At 34.0% G+C, this 18,177-nt stretch overlaps 1 protein-coding gene across 10 annotated transcripts in view; it reads left to right on the top strand.

The window, feature by feature from the left end:
• The window catches only part of GPATCH2 (G-patch domain containing 2), a 176,362-nt gene that overhangs the window by 76,952 nt on the left and 81,233 nt on the right, over window positions 1-18,177 (top strand). For all 10 annotated transcript variants that reach the window (XR_014254092.1, XR_014254093.1, XM_082426953.1 and 7 more), the window contains one exon: window positions 15,863-15,930. Coding sequence is in view for 8 of the 10 variants with exons in the window: in XM_082426953.1 (XP_082283079.1) it covers window positions 15,863-15,930 (68 nt within the window). In the remaining 2 variants the exon portion in view is untranslated. The remainder of the gene's footprint in view (window positions 1-15,862; window positions 15,931-18,177) is intronic.

The raw sequence follows: 18,177 nt of genomic DNA, 5'->3' as shown, positions 1-18,177 counted from the left end.
ACTATTCAATTTTCACCACACAAAAATTCTAAATTTTAACCCATTCACTCACTATAACCACATTCACTGCCCAAACTGCATATGTTGTCCACATTGATAAACCTTCTGATCTGCCTTTAGATGGGCAGAGAGTTCTAGAAAGTGATTTGATAAGGGAAGGGGTGATGGCATTCAGTACAAGGCATGGGCTTGAATCTGTCCCTATACCCATGCTTTTTGATAGGATAGCTTCATAACAATGTGAAAAATTAGGGTCCAGCACTGTTAAGTATAGTGATGATGGACATGACTTGGCCCATAGTGACCTGAAGAGCCAATTGGTAAAAATGCATACGATGTGGGTTAGGATTTATGCCCAGCTTCTTAACGCTTCAGGTTCAGCTCTTCTGCTCTTCGTGGTGATTAACCCTCCAACCCAAGTCACTGTCAGAATGGAGAGGCCAGGGTATGACCCATTTGCTAAGTTTCAGTGTGCAGACTGGAAACAATTACAGTAGACCCTTGATATCTGCAAGAGATTTGTCCTGAGACATTCGTGTACTGCAAATGGAAAAATGTAACATAGCATATTATGTTCCCTATAAAATCCATTCCAGTAAAGTAAAATTAAAAATATTAAGTATCTCTTAGGCCATTAATGATTCTGTAAACACAAAACCAAAGTATAAAACTATTAAAGTAAAATTTGCCACCAAAATAAATTTCATACCACATAAAAATATTATTTTAGTAACATTAACCCCAAATTTATAGAATCTGCAAGTCGTAAAGGGTAATGGTGTAATGACATTTAGAGATAACATGGAGACACGAATTCTCAGCTTTCTTGTTGTGAACTTGCTCCATGCATGTGATTCACATTAGAACTGCAACAGAATCATGAATGACTGTATCACATGCCTTTTGGGACTCTTGAATAAATTATCTTGCAAAATTTCTTTAGTTCAATTTTTTTTAAAGGATGTAGACTTTTCAGTGATTGATACCTACACGAATCCATCTAAGGCAGAATCCATCTGTTTTATGATGAAAAGGTAGGACTAAGATAATGCTTTTATACTTGTTTCATCTTTATACAGTCTGAAATTCGAGGGTCCTGGTAAGGGACAGGTAAAGTCTTTGTGAGTATAATCCAGTGTTTGTCTGAAAGAAATAAATCTGTAAAGTATTTAGGTATTATAATCTGATTATTGGGGTTTTTTTAAGTTTTCAGTTTTTTTTTAATTTTTGAAATTAAAAAAAATAAATTTCAAGGTGAAATTTTGTTTTTTGAAGACAAGTTTTATTTGGGAAGACTTTCTAATTAGGGTGAAATTCTTGAAGGATGAAATTCCTATGTCATTGTCAACTTGAAATTATTGAAATTATACAAGTTATTAAATTAGTGGGAAAGTTTTATTTACCAAATTAAGCATTTCCTTTTTTTTCTTGTTTAATTTAAGTGGACATTTAAGTCCTAAATGATTTAATTGTACTTTGCTGAATTTGACTGTTCTGTTTGAAGTAGTTTCATGTATGGTGGTGATGATTATTTTATTTCCTATATTTTAGTATTTTGAGTAATGTCAAGATATTATGGCAGCGAGAAGGTAGTGTGGAGGCAATGAACAGGGTTTTTTAGAGAGAGTACTTGTTTGTGTTCAGTACAAAGCAAATAGCCTTATACATTCTTTGCCCATCCCAAACCTCTTAAATTAATTAATTTCAAGTTAGCAAACATATATTGAATGCCTACTATGTGCCAGATACTGTCTTCAGTAACCCCAGGTACAAAGATTAATTGAAACAAGCCCTACTGTCAAGGGATTTGCTATCTATCAGGGTAGACATGTTCTTAATCCAATGTGACCAGGTAAGTGCTTTATTAATGGAAGGAACAAAGGGCTGAGGAAATTCAGAGAGAAAGAAAACGCCAAAAAGGACTCCTTTTCTTTTCTTTCTAATCTCTATGAAAATGATCTAAGAACTCAACTTAGCATGACAGAATGCCTTTGATGTAAAGGATTTTAGAGAAAATACTGAATTTTTTTTTAACAGATTAGAAAATTGAGGGTCAGGGACATAAAGTGACTTATCAAAGCTCATACATCTGGTTTTTTGTTTTTGTTTTTTTTAAGAGTAGTCATTGATTAAGGATTTACTGTACTCATAGAAGCTACCATTTAGGCTAATAAACCTTCCTAATGACTAGAGAGCAAATAAGTTCAAAATTGTATAATTTTGTATAATTCCATAATTGCAATATGATTTCAAAGAAAGAAGAGAAAAACGTAGGCTGATATAAATGAAGAATACGCTAATTGAGCCTTATGTGTAGGTAAGGTTTGGATAGGTGGAGAGTATAAGAGGCACAGTGCAAATAAAAGAAAATTGAAGTAAGAGGCTGGGATGAATTTGAAGTATGAGTGACAATTCCTGGCACAAAGTCTTAAATATTCAGTATGTGTGTGTGTGTGTGTGTGTGTGTGTGTGTGTGTATGTGTATGTGTGTGTATGTGTGTGTGTGTGTGTGTTTGAATTGGAGCATGGGAAGAGGTGCATTCCCTTTATTACTTTAATAGCATGAATTCAAATGGTTTGCCAGTTGCCAGTTCAGGTTTCCTTCAGGCCCTTAGAATTGGCCAAAAACAGCAAATCAGCTATAAAACATTCAATTTATGGACCATTATTATAGATAAGATATTTAACTCTATTTAAACTCATGACCTTTCCGCTAGTTGAAAAGCATCAGAAAAGCACCAGCTTATGTAGTCACTAATAATGTCTTTGTGGAAATTACTGAATTAAATTTTGTGATTTAGACTGGCTACCTTGTGGTTTTTCACTTAATTTGTAAAGTAACTCTTCTTTATAATTTGATGTGTTCTGTATATTAAATATGTATCGGCATTTCCTATATGCTCGTGAGAAACAATTGCTCTGTTGTTTCAAGTAATTCACTGAAAAGAGTGATTGATGGTCCCAATAATAAACATCTTCAATTGCACCATTCCCCTGCATGCACACACACCCTCCTTGCTCCCAACTCCCAGCAATCCTACAAAAGCTCCTTATTCTCGCTTACATCTATTGTAATATTTATTGTGTCATCTTATTATTGAGATTGTATCTTGCATTAGACCTTGAGACAATTAATACAAATGATGATAGTTACGAGATACTGATCTATGTGTTTTACAGATTATCTCATTTAATTCTCGTAATAGCTCTATAAAATGGGTACTACTTTCATCCCTGTTTTATAGATGAGGAAGTTAAAGCAGTCATAGAGCTGAAACGTGGAGGAATCAGGCTTTGGACCCAGGCCATCTGGCTTCATAACCCATACTTTTAATCATGATGATGTTCAGCTCCTAAGAACTACTCTATACTGGAGAAAAAGAGAAAATTGATGAAATCCATAAATTCTAATTTATTATTTTAAAACCTTGTGGATGATATATCCCATTGTGACTAGTGCATCGGACAGCAAGAATTACTGATGGGACGTCATATTGCTTTGTTTTCTAATCTTATTATAAAAGTGATGTTTTGGTCACAATTGATTTTGTAACCTGAAGATTGAAAAATATAATACGTTACGTGCAATTTTGCTGTAAAATAGTGAGAAAGCTTAAACTAGTAAAGTACTTAATGCTTTATTCCTTGCTTATGGATCACACAAAGATTTTCATCTATTTTAGTGTAAGGATAATTCTTCTATTCATGAGTATATTTAAAGGGTTGATGTCAGTTTGTAAGTGTAGTGGGGCAAAAGTTTAATACTTGGGCAAAAGAAAATGGAGCTTCTTTATTTACTCCAGTTGATATTTCTCGTGAGTTTCCACTTATTAGTACTGGATGTGGGGAAGGAGCGTGTGGGTGGGGATGCAAGAGTCGGGAAGTGAAACGGATTTGCCGATTACCGTATCTCAGTATCAAGTCTGTTTCTAACAAATGCTTGGTCTTGCATTTCTTTTCCCCCTCCCATCTGCTTCTCTCCCAGAGGCAGTAGGGAGTTCATGTGCCCTTGGGGTCATGGAGAAGATTACCTTTGGTCCATGCATCGTCCTACTGCCCATGCAGTACTCTTTGGTCCTTGCTGAGGTCTGTCTAGCTGTTGTGATCTGAACGCAGGCACCTCATTCACTTGTATAAGTCTGGTCCTGTTTGGCGTTTGGAGGAACTATGCTGGTACCCATTACCAAAGCCCATGCGTTCCAGCCATTTGTCTCTGATCTCCAAGGGTCTGTGCTTCTTTAGGTCCCAAGACTGCGCTCATCCACTGGTCCCGCCCCCCCCCATTAGTTTACCAAAACTCCTGGATCACCTGTCTAGCACACTCAGTCCATGGGGAACCAGTAGCCTTCTCTCAGGCTATCCATCTAGCTCCCTCCTTCCACCAATGCAGCTTTCTACTTCTGTGCCAGTTTGGGCAGAGTGCCAACTCAAATGTGGGACTCTGCTGGAGACTTGCCTCCTCACCAGCTGTGCCGGAGCTAAGCAGATATTCCTCGGTTCCCCCATGCTTGTCTGGTCTTACCCCTCACTTTACCCTACGTGAGTGAGGGCAGTTAGAACCGTGGCTTCCGTCTTACCCCCTACTTCAGCCTCAGTTCTCCTTTCCATGCTCTGCAAGAGTGGGAAGGCAGGAGCCTCAAGGCCCAGCCATCACTGGCAGAAGGGCTTGCCTCTTCATGCTGCAGGTAGGGGAAACTATTCTTGCAGCTCACAGGCTCTTGATCCTAGGAACCCAGAAGCGACAGGGATTGGGATTTACTGAAGGTGAAAATACAGCGACATAAAATATGAAAATACCTCCTCTTTTGTTTCTTTTTATTACTTTGATTTGAGGCACCCCTTTCTTTTCTTTTTTGGTTGTACCATTTATTTATTTATTTATTTTATTGAAGTATAGTTGATTTACAATGTTGTATTAATTTCCACTGTATAGCAAAGTGATTCAGTTATACGGATATATACATTCTTTTTTTTATATTCTTTTCCATTATGGTTTATCATAGGATATTGAATATAGTTCTCTGTGCTATATAGTAGGACCTTGTTGTTTATCCATCCTTTATATAATAGCTTACATGTGCTAACCCCATGAGGCACCCTTTTCTTACTGGAGTCTGACAGTATCAACTGGTCAGGATGTTCTAGCTCAATCTGTGGAGACTGGAAAATAGACTATTTTACAGAATGAACCAAATTCCTAGATTTCTGAAACTTTATTACCTATCCAGCTTTTATTTCCGTCAGACTTCTGCTCTAGCTGGGTTTACTTCTTCATTTTCAGTCTAAGTACTCTTTTGATCCACACCTCGTACCTGTGTTTAGCATATAATTTCCCTCCTTCCATCAGCTTAAGTTCTTCCCATTTCTAGCACTCACCTTAAGTGTCTTTGCCAAAAAACACATGTGCTAAGTCAGGCTTTAACTATTTCTCTTTTTCAAACTGCTATTGCAGTTATAACTAAATGCACACAGTTTAGTGGTTGTTTCATCTTTATTGGTTTATATATTTTGAGTTTGTAACATATTATCTAGCAGGGTTTGTATTATGCAATTCTTTAGTATCTTCTATAGCACTTAGCAGAGTACTGAGCGTGTAGAATAGATATTCAATAACTCTTCTCTTTTTGTGGATTCCTGACCCACTGAATGGCATGTATTTTTTGTTTGATTTGTTTTGTTTTGTTTTGTTTTGTTTTAAGAATAAAGGTAGAATTTAATGAATACAATCAACATTATTACTTTTATTATTATTAATTAGGGATTGGACTTGGTGCACGTAACAAAATGCCCAAATAATGGTGTCTTGAACGAAAGAGTGTTTTGCTTTGTTTCTTCTTCATGTCATGAGAAGACATTTGATGGCTTTGTTATCCAGATAAAGGATGGCAGGGTGGAAACCTTTGATTCTTTTGATCTTTCACTGCTAGTCAAAAAAATGGGTGTTGTTGCCTGCATCCCGGGCAACCTGAAGTACAAAGAAGGGCACAAAGTACATGCCAGCTAGTAAATCCCATTGAAAGAACTTTCCTTAGAAGCTCCACCCAGTGATTGACATACTTCTTATTGGCCAGACCTTACCTCACATGACCATCTCTGGCTGGCTGATTGATTTAATGATGCAACCAGAGTTAAGCTAGATATTTACTTCTTTCAATTTAAAGCTAATTCTACTAACAACTGTCCCCCAGCTATGAGGGTCTGACTATGTGATTTTTTTTCTCGAAATATATATTGGCCAAAGGATATTAAAAGTTGCGGGTTATTATTTGTGATTTGTGTAGCCATTCATTGAGAAAGATAGTATGTAAGATACTAAGATAGTCTGTTATCCTTAACTAATATTTGATTTGTTTTTAATTAATTCATTCACTCATTTATACCTTAAAGAATAGTTTGCATATGCTTGTAGTTGTGATCTTTTTCCTTCTCCTCTCAAGTCACAGTTATGCGGTTTTGTTTTTTAAGTTATAGACATGTTTTAGTGCAATTAACAGTATAATAATCAGAACTGCATTACACGAGACTGGGTGGTTGCCTGCATCTTTGCTTAAGGAGAACAGCTTGTAGAATATACTATATTAAGTGTTTTATTTGCTAAATATAAACCATATTAAGGTAATCAGTTTTTAAATGTGGAGACTATCAGCGTTTTTCTTATAAATTACTATCAGTGTATCCTTGATATTCTTAGAAGCAATCTTTTAAATATCAAAACCAGCTGTAATTTTTCTCTTTTGATGTAAATTAAAATTCCATACAACATCACTGTCAGCTTAAGGTAGGAAGAAATAAGCTAGTTTATAAAAACAATTTGAAAAATTTAAAAAAACACGCAATTCAAAAGGGCATACGCACCACTGATAATGTGGTGATAAATTATCAAATAATTAATGTGGAAAGAAAGTAATTTTAGTTCCTGAAATGTTGATCATGTCTTCCAAGTATCAGAATAATTTAAGTAATTTATAACTAAGCACTGAAAAGTTTTCCTAGTCTGCTTATATTCCTAAAGTAAATTTTTTAATGTATGTGGTAGGATTTTAGCTTCAAAAATCTATCTTAATGATTTTTTACTTTACCAGTCATGTCTGCTGATTATCATAATCACCTTCACTGCCATGTTACCCCTGACCTCTCCTACTACCAAAAAAAAAAAAAAATTATTTTTACATGTACCAAACTTTTCAGTGTGTTATAATTCTCATTAGGAATGGGAATTATTAAGCATCCTTTTTGTTTTTTAAGTCTCTTCTTTATACAATAGACTCTGTATACATAAGCTCCAAGAAGGAAACACTTTCTAGTTTCTATTTTCTGTATATGTGACTCCCTTTTTTTTCTTCTTTTTTAAGCTTCTGCAGAATTGCACGAGATGGGAGGATAGGCTTCAAAACATCCATTAGAATTTTTATTTGTTGTTTGAAATTTCTTTAAATAGTTGAACATTATTTTTAAAAGTGTTATGAATGTCCAGGGAGATAAAGGGATTTTATAAACAAATTCCCTGGCAGAAGCTGCATTACGTGCTATATATTTCAGGCTAATAATAAGGGCTTACAGTGGGTCAGTGTGTCATATCCCAACGGTGTCTGGTGAGATGGAGGGTTATCTTATACGTCAGCTAGCTAACCCTGTGAACAATTTTTTGAGCAGGCAAGATAATGGGACTGAATTCTGAAATGAAGGTTGATATATACTGGAGTATTGTCACATGTGAGAACAATAACTTTTTAAAGTAAATGTAGTCACCTTTTGACAGCATTAGGCATATTTGATAATGGGGTATATTTTAAGTGAATAGACTGGGTAGAGTATGAAGAGAATCATATATAATGGTATGTTTAAATAGATAAATTTAAAAATCACAAATTCTGTAATGCACAGGAGGTTTTTATTAATAGAAAGCTGCTGAGAAAAAAAAAGGAAACTTTTTTTCATCTCTATTATGATTACTAAATTAACATAACCTAATACTAGTAAGGTTTCAACTTCTTAATTGCAATTTTAAGTTTTGAATATAAAATTACTTCTGCCCAAAGAGGGGTACAATAATCTAGAAATCTTTAAAATTGTTTTGCTTTACTGTGTTTCCTGGCTAGTATCTTCATAAACCATCATATAAAATGTTAATGCCTTTTTTATATCACTAATTGTTTAAAAGATTTTTATTTCAGTCTTTCTTTGCATTTCCCTGCATTATACACTTAATTTTGAGAAAAGGTCTGTGTGTTTGTGTGTATGTGGGTATGTGTGTGTATGTGTGTAAAATGAACCTCAGGAAAACGCTTATTTTTAAATGTAGATGTGAATTGCTTGACGTGAATTAATAAAATAATCCACATTCATACTCTTATGGCTTCTAAATTCAAATTTTAGAAGATGTATAAATTTGGAGTATAATCTAAGTATGTTGCAGTGGGATGAGATTATAAAGTTTTTTACACCATCTTGTGCACATTTTGTTTATTACTTTGGCATTTACTCTTATAAAAGGCAGATCTTTATGCACAATGGATTTTGTATAAACATATGTGGACCTATCCTTATTTTCTTGAAGCCTATGGTATTGCAAGCATCATGAATGAGTGATTTAAGAAGGCTTTGGTCAGCCAGCAGAGGCCACTCACAGCTTGCTACTAAAACTGGATGGCAAAGTGAAACTCTTTCCTTAATCACTATTGGCCATCATTCCGAGCTGGTTAATTTTTAGTTCCTTACTCAAAAAAAAAAAAAAAAAAATTACCGTGGAGTCGTGAGAAAAAAAAAATTGTTGCTGTATTTGTTTTTTAATTATGTAGTGATTAATCTTTCTATTAAAACATTTAGATCATTCATTATTTTGTAGACCAGAAATGAGAATTTATACACTTAATAATTAGAAGTATTATTATTCTAATAAGCCAATAATTCTAAATTCTTAATTATTAATGCTGACTTATTTTAACTAGGAAAAGACTGTTTAAAGTGAAGATTTAAAACAATTACATTGTTTAGTTTTAGAATGAAAATAGAAGAATTGCTAATGTTGTCATAGATATACACATATGTATGTGTGTATATTTCCACACCTTTATCAGCTTAGCATAATTCGCATTTTGAGAATTCTTTTAAAGAGATATATGTGCTGCTATTACTTGAAAATGTACTAAGATTACTTCCAGATTACCTGAAGTCTGTCTTCAGTCACTACTTCGTGTGATACGACACCTAGCATCTTCCCTTTGACACATACGCTTCCTGCCAGAAAAGGTAATCCTCAATTGAAAGGATAGCCTTGTGCTTCTCTGTGCTTTATTTCCTGTGATTTTTTGATTCTTTATAAAACCTTTCTGGTTTGCAGGTGTAATCTCACATTTACATTGTTATCTGCTTTTGAAGGAAAAAAAGAGTCCAAGTTCTCAAATTTTCCAAGTTTCCTCACATATTCTCATCATGAAATGTTTACTCCTCTCGAGTGCGATTTTTAAATTTTTTTTACTACGTTGCCTGTAATGACTAGCGGTGGAGCCATTTGTTATTCTTGTTAGTCTCTCTATAACATGGGCTGACAACCCTGTTTGAGCTGCCATGCTCACTCTTGCCTATATTTAAAATAGCCCCGTAGGTTACCCTGAAGTTACAAGTAAAGACCAGAATGTCCTTGAATGTATATTTCTAGGCTGAAGATTTTCCAAGAGTGTATTCTAGATTCAAGCCAGCATCTCCTGTGGCAAATCCCCAAATACAGAAAACACTTGTTTTGGTGTATTGTCTCCTTTGTGTGGTCCCCTGTAGGGGAAACTTAGTAAATTGTGGATAGAACAACGTAGGTTCAAATCTAGCTCTGTTTTTAGTCTTTGTAATCTGGGTGTTATGTGCCCTCAGCCCAGTGGGTGTTAGTTTCTTCATCTAGTGTTTGAGGATAATGACGTCTATTCACTTTAGCCATCTTGCCTGTGAAAACTTACCTTATAAGCAGGAAAGACTGATAAAGAATAGGAGTGTCATCATTAATCACAAAAATATTTCTACAAATTGTATTAATTCTTGATGTGTCATGGGTAGTCATTATCACACTTTTATTGTTGGGTTGTTCATGCTTACATCCTTCCAAGAAGGGTTAAAAATTGCATAGTAAAAGTATAATGGAACAATGTGGAACCTTTAACCTTGACACCCAGGTAAAAATCATCAGATTCACTCACTGTGTTAACATCTACTACAATATAATTTAAATAACATGAAGGCTATGAATAGTAGATGCTGCATAGATCCTAAAAAGAGGGTTTTTTCCCCCTAAAATCTTACCAGGGTGAGCTCTGCTGATAAGAGCAAGATTGTTTATGAATATTGGTATACTTAAAGACATAAATAGTGATGAGAACCTAGTACATTTTTCTGTAATGTTATTAGATTTTATAAAATCCCGAACTCTGAGGCATTTTCTTGGTTAGAAAACCAAGGTCTAGTGTACAAATTTATTAATTTAGTACAGCAGCTTTTGAAACCTCAGGTAATTCAGTTGTCCTCAGAAATTGATCCTCTTCCTTCCTGAATATTCCTTCCAGGAGGACATTGTCCAAAGCTGGAACTCCTCATAGGTAAGGACTTATTACACTGACCTCTCCCTCAGATCCAACACCTTACCTGGCACACATCAGGCATTCTGCATGCACCTATTATTTTTTTAGTTTCTTATAGCCAGTGAAGAGGATTCTTCATAGTCACCCGTATAATTTCACATTTACTTTAATAGCCGTCTAGACAAAGGAAGGTAAAATATGGATTAGCACATGAATTATTTACTGATCTTTCTTTCTTTAAAAAAAACAAAACAAAACAAAAAAACACCTTGGAATTAGAGGGGTCCCTTAACACAGAACTTTATCATTATGTAAAAAAGATTAGTAATCTTTGTAACAATATAACTAAATCAATGTAACAATCAATGTAACGATATAACTAAAGTCACCCAACTGAATGGGAGCCGTATACCACTCATTATATAGTAAATTTAAACATGATTTTATATACACAAGAGGTAACTAGTAAATATTTGTTGAATTGTATCAAGTAGAGCAGTTTGGGGTTTAGAACAAGGAACAATCAACTACTGCATCAGGAGCTGGAGAGAAGGATCACAGTGGAAAGCAGGGATGAGATTAGAGAGGGCTTCAAATGCATTTCTCATTAGTTTTAATTTTGCTTTCAGTGTGGAGCTCTGGATGGCTCTGGCATGAGAAAACTGACATGTTGAAAAGCAGCAATTTAGAAAGTTGAGTTTGGCAAGTTGCTAAGATGGATTGGAGCAGGGAGAGAGAAACTGCACACAACTCCCTTCTGCCCACCTTATTCCTCTTAAATCAGATAACTACTTTGTTTCCCTTTAATCATATAAATGATATCCATTTATGCTACCTGAATTGTTACTTTTTTGTATTTGCTTTAAAAGTAATTCTAAAGTAATTTCTACTTTTTTGTATGTTGTTTTAGAAGTAATTCTAATGTTATTTTCTTGAATGCTTTCCATCCCCAAATAAATTGTGCCTTTTGTGAATCGTGACCATTATGTAATATTATATATGAGAATAGGTGACACAATGAAATATTTTATTCATTCTCCCAACTATCTTGTACCAAATTTTTAGAACACTGATGTAAACTCAGGTGCCCTCATTTGAATTACTTTTGGAGAATCTTTCTTCATTCTTCTGTATGTGATTAAAAGATTGACATTATACACATTCATTTAACAGCTATTAATTAAAATCAACTATTGCAAAACATTTAGAATATGATTTTCTTGGGCTTGTTTTTAAATGAAGATAATGTATAGACTAGCAACGATAGTAAGTTTTCTTCCACCTCTTTGCTTTCCTTTCCTTACTTCTTACCCCCAGGGTTTAAAGTCCTATTTTTAAGCCTCTTGCTGTTGAGTTGTTTTCCTTAATATCTGTCACATATATTTGACTGACACATTTATTGAATGTACCGGGGGGGCCTTCATGCAGAGCCTGCTAAACTTTAAAGGCTTGTTTCTTTCTTCAGAGAAGTTGAGTCAAATTAATAATGGTCCTTAGAGAAGCAGGAAGCTTCTGGGTCTTGACAAACTGGCAGGGAGGCTCAGACAATGTCTCGCTGTAGCCTGGAGGCCGGGTGGATTTGATTGACCAGTTCTCACACAACTGAAAGGCCTTCTTTTGAATGGCAGCCTGCCACCCTAAGTGTTTGTCAGTGTAGGCACTGAAGCAGAATAGCATTTGGAAAGCAAAATATAATTGTAAGTGAGAGAAAAGTTGGAGGACAATGGCTCTACTAGAGGCAGAGAAGAAAGGATGATGGTTTCTTGTGCTTCTATGGAGACATAACATCTCCTGAATTTATAGAAGGAATCTTATTCATTGAGAACATAAGTAGGATATCATTCATGTTGAACAAACTCATTATTAATCTCATAAGACCATTGTGTCTCAGATAAGTTTACCTAATATGGGAAGTAGTTCATTCAACCATCTAATTATAGAAGAATGGGATGAGATGCAGTGGGTTTGGTAACAATAACAAAGTGGAAATGAGGTATAAAACCAACTGTTCTGTCTATCTTTGAAGGAAAGTCATAAAATCAGTGTTGATAAATCAGTGATAGAAAAAATAAGAAATTTCTTTTAATGTATCTAATAAAACTGAGAAAGATATTTTGTCATTGAAATCATTTGGCTAAATTTCCCTTATATCGGTACTTATTGACCTTATGAATTTTGATAGTGGTACTTGTACAGCTGTTATTAAGTTTTCATCTAGTAACTACTACATTTCTGATTTTCTAAGGTTGATAACTTGATTGTAAATAACAATAGTAAAAACTGAGATCCATGTGATCTTTTAGCATTATAGTCTATTTCACAATCTAGTAAGGCCAGAAGTTGACATAAACACTATGCTATCCAGAGACCATTCATTCCTATCTAACTTTGAGTTTATTTTTTTAATTTAATAATTTGCATAATAAACAGATACTGAAAAGAAATATGCCTACTTTATTTAGGATTGTAGTCACTATTGATGTAGTAATATTTAACAAATGAATCATAAAAATTCAGGGCATATAGTGTGATGTTTAAGATTCTTATCAGTAAATATTGGCTAATTATATAAAAGATTGTTTCCAGAGTTTTAACAAATAACAAGAATTGGATTGTGGAGATACTATTTCTCATGAAGAACAGAATACCTGTTTCCTATCTGACCTTGTGAAATAAAATCTACTTTTTCTAACAAATAACTTTTACAACATGAATATCTTATGGGATATTTAAAGAGTTATGATTTTTTTTTAAATTTGTGATTTCTTTCTAAGACATTTCTGGAATACCTGGAAGGCATATTTTTTGGAGAATAAAATAATCACCATACTTAGTTGTTTACTAGAAATTAATACTTTGACCTGATGTTTTAAGTCGCTTCATTTTCTTTTTAGAAAGATTAACCCCAAATTATAAATTTTTAGGAAGAATTCTGTAAGAATGTTTCTTGACATTTTATAATTCTTTGAAGTATCTACTAATAATCAATCATATTAAATACATGTTTTCAAGTTTAAAAAACACTGAAACTCCAGTATAGCCCTGATTTCCATAAGCTGAATTCTATACTAAGATCTTACCCTCAGATTTTTGGTGAGCATGTCTAGTCACTAAAGTAGCAAAAGATTCCTGTTGTTAGAATACTTTACTCCTGAGACAGACCAGTGTCATTGACCCTAAGAAGATCATCATGTATGGATCTCAGTGTTTCTTTATTTCATTAAAAAAATTCTAAATTATGCCTCTTTATATATCTTTAAAAGTAAAATCAAAATTGACTTGAAATAACAGTCAAGGATATTCACCTCTTTTTTTTAAAAAAAGGGCCATGTACTAGGTAAATATGTAGAGTCATTTAAACATCTACATTTGATATTGTAAATCTTTTGTGAGTTATTTACAGCAATTGAATTGAGCTTATAGTTTCTATATATGATTTCTGAGAAATACATAGTATGATTATTTCTGACTAGATTGAAAGCTTACATATGTATTGTGGTATAAATTAGTTATAAATTCTGTTTTGTTGTACTCAGTTGCATTGTTTTCATCAGGTAATTTATCACATGGGTATATGTGAAATTTCTTCATTTATTAAATTTCAGATTACGTATTTCAAGCCAGAGCAAGACTTAAACATTTTTCCATAAGTATAGCTGCAGGTAAACAAGCAATTTTAGCCCTGAAAATAGCTTCTGCTTCTGTCAACACTTTGTTTATTCTTTCTCTGAGATAAAAAGTTCAGTTTTCTGATATTTGTACCAAGATAAAGTCAGTAAACAAGATTAATATAGTGTGGAAAAGGTTGTCAGCAGCCCTGGCAAAGGAAATAAGTTGCCTGTACATAGAACATACTGTAAACTGAATAAAAGTGTCAGGTCCACCATGAGATAATGTGATCATGAACCTCTAACAAAGCATGACATAGGCGCAGTCGGCTCTTCTCATAGCCACCGTGTAGAAAATGGATTACTATATTCCAGGGTTACCCACTGGAATAGCATGAAAACCTCATTTTGAGATGAATGCAGGTGTAGTCCTGGAGTTGAGCCACATGTTTACCTGTGGTGCTCAAACCATAGGGTTATTAATGTCATCATCTCTGCACATTTGCAATATTTGCATTTCTTAGAGTTTCAGGATGTGCTGGCACCCATGTTACCCAATTGATACGAGACAAAATACATTTTTGAAAATGTTCGTTTCTTCTGAGGGGCATTTGTTGCCTCATCATGCCTTTTTGGATTCTATACGTTAAGTGGCACTTCTATAATTACAGAGGGATTTTTTTTTTTAATATGGCAGAGCATAATGTAAAGCCTTTTGCTGTCAGTTTATGTCTCATCAGTTGTGATGGTGGATTCATGCTGTGTTTATGTTCCCGTTGAGAACCCTCTATAGGATAGGAAAGTTGTGACATTTTCTTTAAAAATGGGAATAGCTTGCAATGTCAAAAAAGTTGAACCTTGAATTCTCTATCAGCTTTTTAATTTGATTTCGAAATAAAGGAATAAAATTTTTTCTCTTAAGTGAAATTACATTTTGTTCTATGTAAATACACAAACAATTCCTAACTTTATGGGAAAACTATAAAAAGGACTACTCTCTACTTCCTTGACTTAAGTCTTTGTATGCATTTTTTTTGAAGTACAGTTGATTTACAATGTTGTGTTAGTTTCAGATATACAGCAAAGTGATTCAGTTATACATATATATATGTATATATTCTTTTTCAGATTCTTTTTCATTTTAGGTTATTACAAGATAATGAATATATTTCCCTGTGCAGGTCCTTGTTGCTTATCTATTTTATATATAGTAGTGAGTATAGTTTAATCCCAAACTCCTATTTGTATGCATTTAAAATGTGTGCATTATAATACATGTTATTTACATTTAGGAGTTAACTACAAACATGTTGGTCCTAGGAAATATCATCTTCTCAGCACTAATCTAATAAACCTTTTTTAATATATAGTTAAATATATTTGCAGTTGCACAGTATTTGGAAATGAGAGTCATTGGTCTAGTTCTTAAGAAAGATTTTTTTTTTCTGTTATGAAGGTACTTTTTAAATAGTCTTAAAATTCTAGCCGAGGAACTACGCTAGACTAAAACAAATAGCACATTGTTAGCAGTAATTAAAGTATCTTTTGGTCCATGCAGTTGTGTCTTAGATTTTGAGAATCGTTATATTCTCCATTTCAGAGTGGATGTCCTCAAATGAAAACATCCCTATTATTCACTGCCTTTTTACACACTCAACTGTGACCTGTTTTTGGTTTTAAATCTCCTTTCAGGTGACCACTCCTGGCCCAGTCAGTAACAAGAGAATGGTTCACTTTTCCCCAGATTCTCATCACCATGAGTGAGTATGCGTGGTATTTGTATAATCTTGTTGGGCTATTCTGTATCTTTCTTTTGGGAAATTGGTAGCTATTGCTAGTAAAGGTGGTTCAATTTAAATCTGTCTTATAAAAGAGTAAACATCATATACCAAGGACAGTAGTCCAAGAACAATTTAAATGAAACCCACGACAGAAATTTAAAGAAAAGTTTTAAAGCAATCATTCTTTTATTTTACTTGCAATAGAATTTGAAATTCACGTGTTACTGAAAGTCATACATAAGATTATCTCAAAGCATTTAAATTTTCATTACATTCAGTAGCATCAAGCTCTCCTTCGACTCATCCATCCTCACTTCCTTCCTTCTACAACCCTTTCTAAGGTACTGAAATGAAGAGTGAGTCTTTTCCTCATTAATTCTCTACCCTCTCCTCCTGTCCAGCATGAGCTGTGATGGGACCAGAAAGTATTTGCATTTAGCAACAAAAGGAAGAGACTAATTTACTAGATAACTCCAAAAAAGTAGAGCTGTGGCTTGGTGAGTTATGGAGTGAATTTCTAGGTGCTAATTCTATTTCTAAATACATCTTTGTTGGAAAACCTGAAATAAGTTGTGTATTTTGGCTCAATACCATGTGTCTCCTATGAAGCTGGTTGAACTTGAGAAAGACCATTAAAGTATGGAACGATATGAATTAATTATTGAATGAATTTTTTCTGGAAAACAATTATATTAGGACCCATTAGGTCCTGTTTTATAAATCTACTTTTTAACAAATATAAAGCAGAAATTATTGTTCAGATGTAGCTTAATTTATAAATATTAATATGAGTATAATTTATATGATATAAAATATTATCTATATAGATTATTTTTATATATTTACTTCTATAGCTTATGATATCACAACGTTCCCTCTTAATAGCTTATCTTACTCATTGTTTTATTATCCCATAAAAGACCTTCTCTCTTTTTTCATTCAAACAAAAAAAAAAATGGATAAAGCATTTTTTATCTCATAATGACCACCAGAAGATTTGTATGTTTTCGTCTTGATTTTCTGTTCTGATAGAAAACTAATACTCAAGAAAGTAGATTTAGAGCTATATTTAAGCCAAAACTCTCATTTGGTAAAGATTATAAATGCTCTGAGGGCAAACAATCTCTATCACCATCGTAATCCAGTGCCAGTTGTTGAGTGAGTGAAGACATAAAAGTTTGTATTTAAAAGAGGACAAATGCAATAATGTCAGTTGAGTATTGCTTCTGAAACTAGCCAGTATGACCCTCATTGAAATATCCCAACAACCTTCCACACCCATCTCCCCATAAATAAGAGTTTCTGGGGATGGAATGCCACCGTTTTTAGTTTCCCAAGTCATCCCAATGTGTTTGATTACAATTCTCTCAACACTCGGGACTAAAACGGTCATTTTACTACCTCGCACCGTCCACGTTTTTTAGTATCTCATTCTGACCTCCTCTTTTCCACATCCTCCTCCATTATTTTAATTACAGCTCTGTTATCTTTTATATGGATCTTTCTGTCTCTACTCTCTCACTATTTCAGTACATACTACTTACTTCTACTATTCAAGTTCAGCTCTGATCCTTTTATTTTCCTATTAAAACTTCCAGTATTGATTGCCTCTTGACAGTAGACAAACCTTAGCATATCGTTAAACACCTTCCACAGTCTGGCTCCAGTTACGTTTCCACTTTGTTATCCATTATCTCTTCCTCCTAACACCAGTGGTCCAGCTGTCTACCTCTGTGCACTGGCCCCTTTAGCCAGTGACTTTGCTCATTCATCTCCTCCTATCCATGTCTGTCAAAACCCTATTTATTATTCAAGACTGATTGAAAAGTCATCTATTATATTTTTCAGGATGTACTAGGTGCAAGTTACAGAGTATGAAACTAATGCTAGCTCAGACCAAAAGGTTTGGTTTTTCTTTTCCTCACATGAGAAGTTAGAAGGAAGGTGGCTCTAGGGCTTGCTGCTAAGCTTAAGGATATTATCAAGGGCCAGACTATTTCTCTTTTTCTGCTTCATCACTTGTGTTCGTGTCCTAGAGCTACAGTAACAAAGTATCACAAACTGGGTGACTTAAACAACAAATGTATTGTCTCATAGCTCTTTTCTTTTTTCATACTTTTTCTTTTATTTCATTGCAGAATAAAATTCCTCTTGCATTCTTGCACTCTCCCTTTAATTTTCTATATTCTTAAAATACTTTTTATTGAAGTATAGGTAACATACAAT

The sequence above is a fragment of the Balaenoptera physalus genome (assembly GCF_965194825.1).
Source record: "Balaenoptera physalus genome assembly, chromosome: 1".
In the NCBI taxonomy this organism is placed as follows: Eukaryota; Metazoa; Chordata; class Mammalia; order Artiodactyla; family Balaenopteridae; genus Balaenoptera; species Balaenoptera physalus.
This window is presented reverse-complemented; position numbering and strand designations above follow the sequence as displayed.